Raw genomic sequence first — 7,989 nt, forward strand, 5'->3', positions numbered from 1 at the left:
TTAGCTACAATACTCAGAAAATATCTGTTAAAACAGCTAGCTAGCAGTAGCCATTTGTGAAATTGATCTCTTTGGACACACCCTTTAATTATTCCTGTGGATGTAATGCGCATGCGCGCTCATTCCCCATGTGTGAGAAAATAATATCCAAGATCCAGATCCAGATCCTCCTGGCAGAATCATCTTTGTCTTGAGGGCCTGGTAAGCCACAAAACACTACCATATAACAATATAGATAACAATATGCATGTACACAGGTCTTTTCTTCTTAGATATTATATACACTGAACTACAGATCCTGGAAGAATCAATTTTCTTCTTTCTTGATGTCCTGGTAAGCCACATAATACAATAAATAACAACTTACAATAGATGCATGTAAATAAGTCTTTTCTTCTCAGTGACTTTATATAGATAAGCTAACTTTAATATAAAATTCATTATAGATAACACTCTAATACTTTTGAGCGAAAGCAAAAACATGGCGAGAGGCATTAGCACAGCGCCAGCTTGAACACTAGTTATTGAAGCATAATTATACATGTATAATCATTATTATGTTAGAACTTTTACTTAACAGTGATTTGTGCTGAGACGCTACGACACAGATACAGTTATTATATAGAACTATATGATTTTATAAGTGAGATGAGTTTGTAAGGGCATGAGGTTTGAGTGTTGGTAAAGGTCTTCAGTTGGTGAGAGGTTGTTTGAGATAAACTTAATGGCCTCAAAACCATGACACTGTAACTTACAGTGTAAGACATTTTTCAATATCTATAAGCATGCTCTAAATACTTTCTCTCTGTTCAAGAGACACCTCGAGCTGTTCCTGGACTCCATCTTATGTATAATTATTATGGACTGTAGAGTCAATCAGACTGGATGGAAGCAATAAAAATATAATTGCTTAAAAACATTTGTCTTTTGCCACGGTTATATATAATATGATGATACGATACAATTGACCACTCAATTAACATTATATAGTTTTATGGTCACATGTACATGCAGTGAGTTGTCTAGTCAGCAACCTTAATATTAACTGTCAATGAAGCTCTTTAAAGTTATCCTGACTTGCTTTCTGGCTGGCTTCAGCACTGGTAAGAAAAATGTTATTATAGGTTTCCATACATTAACACTTTTCATAAAGCCCAATATTTAGTGAGTGTTGAGAGACCATGTCCAATAGAAACAGTCACTTTTACCTGCACTGCTGTTGGAGATTCTTTGAGATGGGTACTGTCAGATGTTACTGACATCGATATCCTCTCCACCTTGGATCTCAATGTACCACAAATGCGATCAGGTTACACTGTGACACTGATTGCAGCCAATGACACCACATTAACATCTACTCTGTCAAGAACAGCAGAGAATGGGATCACTGTGTCCTGTGTGGACCCGCCTACAACAACTATAGGATCTTCAATGATCCAATTGGTTGGTGAGTTGCAATAAGTGCCTCGTCCGTTATCTCGCAATAAGTTACATAGATATGCCAGGATCACCTTCCACCATAAGACACTCCACTCTGAGCAGCTCAGCCAATAAAGTCAATGTATCTGTACAGTGGGACCCACCTACTGAAACTGGTGGTAGAGATGACCTCACCTACACAGTGACCGTCTCACCTCCGATCCAGCTCTCTGCTACCATCCTCACATCCACCTCTGTCACTGTGACTGCTCAATACAATGTAGACTCCACTGTCAGTGTTGTGGCTACCAACTGTGCTGGGAACAGTACGACTGCTGAGTACAGTTTTAGGATTGGTGAGTTTTGACAGCATCATAATTATTGAGAATCAACACACATGCACTCACAGTCATATTTCCAATTCTCTCTCAGGTGGCTGTCCTGTGTTGACAAACCCCACAAATGGAACATTTGGACCAGTTTCCAGCAGATTGCCAGGATCTATAGTAACCATCCAGTGTGATGCTGGGTATGTAACGATGGTGACATGTGACGGTACACTATTGTGGAGTCCGAACTCTGAAACTATTCTGTGTGGTCAACTAACCCAACATATTCCAACAACTTGTGAGTTTAAGAATCTGCTAGTATAATTATGTATACACATGCTTTTTTCACGGAATATGTAACTAATACGTACAGCTCTTCTAATGCCGAGATGCACAGCACAACTGTACCCACCACAGAACGGTACCATCATCAGTAATCATTCAGTACCAGCTATTCCCGGTACACAAGTCACCTTTCAGTGTGATAATGGACTGTTCCCTGAGAGGATAATGACTGCCACCTGTCTGGCTACAGGAGAGTGGGATAAAAACCCGGGAGAGATCGTCTGTACAGGCAAGTGTATTCATATTTATACCTGTACTGTAATTATACTTGGAACCACCTATATACAGCTCAATCCCCAACTCTATTCACTGGTGCTGATATTGGTATTGCTGTTTCCGTTAGCGTGATTGTCACAGCAGCTCTGTTCACGATCATTGGATTCCTCATTGGACTCCTAGTGATGTACCTTCGCTGTCGTAAGAAGACAGTGTTCTCCCCGGTAGCAGAAGGAAAAACTAACGTAAGACCCACTACACCAGTTGGTCCTGTTTATGAAGAGGTGTCACCCAAAGAGGAGATTGAACTAAACATTAACCAGGCGTATGGACCAGTAGGACTGTAAAACTTATTTACTCTTTTGGTATCCAGCATCCCACAAGTGAAATCATTACATTATCAGGCCTTTCCTTTTTCTTTTTGACCTATAGCTAGACTTTGCGTGCATATAATTATAACCTCTACTTGTTTTGGTTGACTTCAACACTCTATATGCTCAGTCTGGCGGTGTGCCTGTCAGCTAGCTATGTCTTTAGTTACTATCCGTCCCCAACACCTCTCTCCAAGTCACCATGCAGTCCCTGTGGAGACTATACCTCGGCAGTCGGCACAGATAACCATCTCCTAGTTACAACACTCTCTAGAGTATGACTATATATCAGAGCTTACAACGGTGTTGGAATGATGAAGCAATTTTGGATATGAGTAAGCTAGCCATTAATTGCATGGTCTCCACTAAATATTTTAATGTCAATAATTTATATGCCAAGTATGTGATGGACCCCACCCAAGTTGCTACACACACCACTCTTGAGTTGTCTATTTTTACAACATACAGTCGTGCATTGCACTCCTCTTCTTTATAATGCTGTTGTGTGCCTCACACCATCTACTGCCGATGTTACCATCTCCATACATTACTCCTGTACGATGCTATATCTACTAATGGATCCAAGGTCACTTTCACTTGCAGTGGAGACATGAATTAAGTAGTAGTAGTGAGTACTCCCCCCTCTGACCTTATTCACTTTATCTATTGTATAGTGTATAGGTGGCAGGTGCTGCTACTTTTGGACCTATAGCTGGAACTTTTGTTGGCAGCCTGTTTGTGGTGACACTGATGTCATAGAGTTCATAGTTTTTGCTAGTAGCTATTTATCACACACACAAAAAAGTGAGCGACTGTACAATATAATTGGCCATGGATAACCTAGCCTCGAATCCAGGCCGATTATAATCGGCCTGGTCTCGAGGCTATGGATAACCGTGAAAATGAAGGTGATTGATTGAGATTGTGTCATGACTATCATACCCTAGAGACCAAAACAAACATTGAGTTGCAGTCGAAACTGGCTTTTGAGAATCAAATACATCAGCAGCTATAAATTATACTCGCTTACACTGAAGTGTTTATTTTCTCTTCATAATGGTTATAGGATTGTATTCATCGCTTTCAATTTCTTATGATCACAGCAGCTGGCTAAACAAACACCAACACTCATTAAAAGACAAGACAATGATCAAGTGTGTGTTTCCAAGCACATTTCATTTCCAGGCATGCTTCCACTTCCATTAGTGTTCTCCTTGCCACATGCACTCAATGTAGCAATTTAGCAACTGTTTCATTAATGATATTTACATGCACTAGCTTCCTACCGCGCTACTAATGCGAACCGGCTGGTATCACGAGACTATATAAGGCAATAATAAACCCACTGTCCTAATTGGTATGCTAGTCCATTAGCTCATGATTAGCTCTATATAATAGTTAGACACTGTTTAGGAAATTTCTACATGATTTAGAAGCCCAAAGGGCTGGTTGTAGTATCCCAAACGTAGTGAGGGTTCTACTAGCCCTGAGGGTTTCTAAATCATGTGAAACTTTCTAAACAGTGTCTAAGCATTATAGATCATAGCAACCGTAAGTATCTAGCCAATCAGTTTGAATGTTCTTATCTAATCTTTGCTACATGATTTTCTAAGTGAAGTACATGATTTTCTAAGTAAGTACATGATTTTCTAAATTGGATAGAACACTTCCTTTAGCCAATCAGATTGCAGTATTTATGGCAAACATGATCTAACTGCTGCTAGATTTACACAAGACATCACATTTTGCTTTTGCGCTTTATAAAAAAAATGGTGAACTTCTTGGTGACAAAGGAGAAAGCAATGCTGAGAGACACTGATGTCCATTTTCTTTTTACACAATTCAATTCTACACAATTCAATTCAGATCAAGTATCTTCTGTTAATAGCATTTATGATTAACTCTCAGACAACGATGGTCACATGACCCCACCACATATGACTGTCCCTCAGGTAATGTGCATGTAATATCACTATATCACAACATCACTAGTCCTCCCCTTCCATGATTCCTAAGTATTCAGTAGCCGATTAGTAAATGCTCGTGCATGTGCAGCTGATTGATATGGTACTTCCTGCATGGCCTTCCATATATTATAGTGCACTGCTCTCTTCCTCCTGAGCTGTGCAATGGTGCTATAGTGGACTATGATAGGTTGAACGAGACAGTGGTGGAGGGAACATTGCTGACTTACCAGTGTGACAATGGACTCTCACTGACTGGACCCAACACCATTACTTGCACTAATGCTGGAGTCTGGAGCACTGAGCCTGAGGCAATCAAGTGTGTACTTAGGATTGAAGGTACAAGGAGTTATTTATTCCATAATGCATAATTATACTATCTATTTCACAGGTTCTACAGTCGCTATATCCTATCTACTGATGAAGCTATCGCTATAAGTGTTGTCATAACTTTCATTGTTGCTGCCATTCTTGGATTCCTCACTGGACTCCTAGTGATGCACTTGTGCTCTCGTAAGAAGGCAGTATACTCTCCAGCAACTGAAGGACAAGCTAACGTAGGACTCAACAATACAAGCACATGCAGGACCTGCCATACACTTTATTAATAGCTTTATCTCTCATAATCCAAAAATTAAATCACCCACCAACTCACCACTTTGTTGGCTTACTGCTCGACCAGCTGCACTCCTCTGGTCTGTGTGACCATGCATCCTTCAGGTCTCCTGAGAGTAGAGCCTCACACTCTCAGCCACATAGAACCTGAGGGAGGAGGAGAAATAGTGCATGGGACTTTTGTGAATATAGAGTACTATAGATAAAGGACAGTGCATGAGCACTGTACAACTCCTGGACCACTATAATTATTATATCCCCACCGCAGAATGGCACTATCAGTGATTTTACTTGTACAATCTCATTCACCACATGGAATTCCTCGTATATTCAAGTGGAGTCTAATGAAGCGTATGGACAAGTGATCGAGAGATCTGTATAACAATTTATCCTATACACAGCAAAGCAAAACAATGAACCAGCTAGGCTTATAGAGAAATACACATGCATGTTGATAGCAGCTTGATTGAACTGAACTTCTTGTTTATTCAAGTATTCATCTCTATGTTGTAACGCCTTGCTTTCACCATTGAGTATGTATTATTATAGCAGCTGCTAAAAACACATTACAAATTGTTATTTCTTAGCCATAGTCAATAGGCCTTTTTCTGCCGCATATTATTATTATAGCAAATCATTATCATATTTACCCTAATAGACTTATGTGAAAAATCAATCACATTATGCGCATGCAGAGTGATATAGCATTTTGTATATAGATAATACATGAACTGGTATTGCTTGCAGGGAACTCTAATTACTTGTAGATAGATCTAATAAGATCACTTACAATTCAAAATTCAAAATCAACAACATGAAGTGCAAAAGCACTTACATGCATGATAATTATAGCTGAGTGTCTATCTATACTACACCAGTGACATACATGCATGCATGTGGTTTTTTCTGACTTCCTGTATGGAATGACCTTTGTTTGAGAAAAATCCTCCAGCAATGAAAATACAAGCAGTTATTATCATCATTCAGTTGTTTACTCTTGCTGCAGGTAAGTAAGGTGTTCACTGGAACCTTCACTAGAAATATTTATAGCCTAAAAGATAGATCAATCATTATTATTTGTTCAGCCACTTTGACATCCACCCCCACTGTGGCCTGTCCTGATGACACTGTTGCCTTCACCTGTACTCTGCCTGGTACTATGGGTGTAACCATTGGCTGGACAGTAACTCCACCAACAGGACTAAATGTGGCCAGTGCATCTGGAGCAGTTAGTAACAGTTTGGTAATGAATATCATTGGCTCTGATGGGTTCCTGTTCCGGGCTGATTACTCTGGATATTCAATGGAGGCATGGTAACATCTACCCTTACCACTCTCACCATGGTGACAGCGCTGGCTGGAGCTATGGTAGACTGTAGAGTAATAGGAGGAGTAGGGGAAGATCAAATACCCATCAGCGTGGCTGGTGAGTAAATAATCTTGATTAAGGCCTGTGTTAGTTGTAAAAACGTGTTTCTGGTCAAAAACTTATCAATAGTATGAGGGAGGGAGGTTCTCATTTCCATTATATTCCATTATTGATGATGTCATAAAATACAAATTCCTGTTGCTAAAAATCAAATGTTAGAGACTGTGGATGGACACTAGTTATCTTTCAAGGAAGAAGACTTTGCTTTATAGTGTTGCAGAACACTGTAAAGTTGATGACGGATACTCATACTAGCTAGCCATGAACTGAGATCCAAAATCAGTAGATTGCTAATTGCTTCCTTTTTGGGTGGAGTTTTTTGATGACGTCATTAAATAATGGCTGACATCAGCAATAATGGTCATTTTAAGCGGGCACTAAATGAGTATGCGGGAGGCTGACCAGAAACACATTTGTAACTAACACAGGCTGAATACAAAATTGTCAGAACAAAACTAATGCTAACGGGGGGGGGGGGTATTTCTCAAAAACAGATCCATCTTCACTTCTACTGAACCCAAGTGTGACCTCCACTCAAAGCCAACCCAGTTCTTCTAATATCACTTTGGAGTGGGACTCCCCTTCATCTACTGGTGGTGTGTCTGTCAGCTATGTCGTCACTATCTCCCCAATACCTCTCTCCGGGTTACCAGTCACCATGGAAACCACCTCTGCACATATCATTGTCTCCTACAACACTCTCTACAATGTGACAATCAGAGCTGTCAACTGTGCTGGAATGAGTCAAGAAGCTTCAATTGAGGATCTGAGTAAGCTATTTCGTGGTTGTACATAGAGCACACAGAACTCCTTCTCGCACAGTGGTGTGTCCCACACCGTCTACTGCTGCTATGGTGACCATCACCAACACACCTCCTGTCACTATTGGTGGATCCATGCTCACCTTCACATGTAGTGGAGACAATGAAGTGAGAACCTCAACCTGTGGCAGTAGTGGGTGGTCTCCTGACCCTGAGACCTTTGACTGCAGCAGTCTGATTACAAGTGTGTTAATTGTATTATCTATAATATTATTATGGCTGACCTCATTAGATCCCCAAGTCGCTTGTGGTTCTCCTGCCGCACCGTCCAGAGGTAGTGTGGACATCATTAGTGGGACACCACCCTTCTCACTGGGTTTACAGGTCATCTATCGCTGTGACGAGGGACTGTTCCCCCCTGATGTGAGGACCAGCACATGCACTGATGTGGAGGGTAGGGGAGAGTGGGTGAAGAATCCTGGGAGCTTGGTGTGCAGGGAGAGGCCAGGTGAAATGTTAGTTGGGAAAATGTTTAGGCTT

General features: G+C 40.7%; 1 protein-coding gene and 2 long non-coding RNA genes across 3 annotated transcripts in view; 2 read left to right on the forward strand and 1 right to left on the reverse strand.

Moving 5' to 3' along the window:
- The window catches only part of LOC135350633 (uncharacterized), a 75,212-nt gene that overhangs the window by 2,327 nt on the left and 64,896 nt on the right, over window positions 1–7,989 (reverse strand). The gene's annotated exons all lie outside the window — the stretch shown is intronic.
- LOC135349007 (uncharacterized) lies at window positions 721–2,883 on the forward strand. The gene is made up of 6 exons (XM_064547452.1): window positions 721–1,103; window positions 1,154–1,447; window positions 1,497–1,775; window positions 1,852–2,046; window positions 2,122–2,322; window positions 2,382–2,883. The coding sequence occupies exons 1-6, from the start codon at window positions 1,052–1,054 to the stop codon at window positions 2,654–2,656; spliced, it is 1,296 nt and encodes a 431-aa protein (XP_064403522.1). The 5' UTR covers window positions 721–1,051; the 3' UTR covers window positions 2,657–2,883.
- LOC135350967 (uncharacterized) lies at window positions 6,193–7,446 on the forward strand. The gene is made up of 3 exons (XR_010399346.1): window positions 6,193–6,265; window positions 6,345–6,685; window positions 7,183–7,446. It is a non-coding gene; the product is annotated as an uncharacterized LOC135350967 (long non-coding RNA).

Source organism: Halichondria panicea, chromosome 1, assembly GCF_963675165.1.
Source record: "Halichondria panicea chromosome 1, odHalPani1.1, whole genome shotgun sequence".
Lineage (NCBI taxonomy): Eukaryota > Metazoa > Porifera > Demospongiae > Suberitida > Halichondriidae > Halichondria > Halichondria panicea.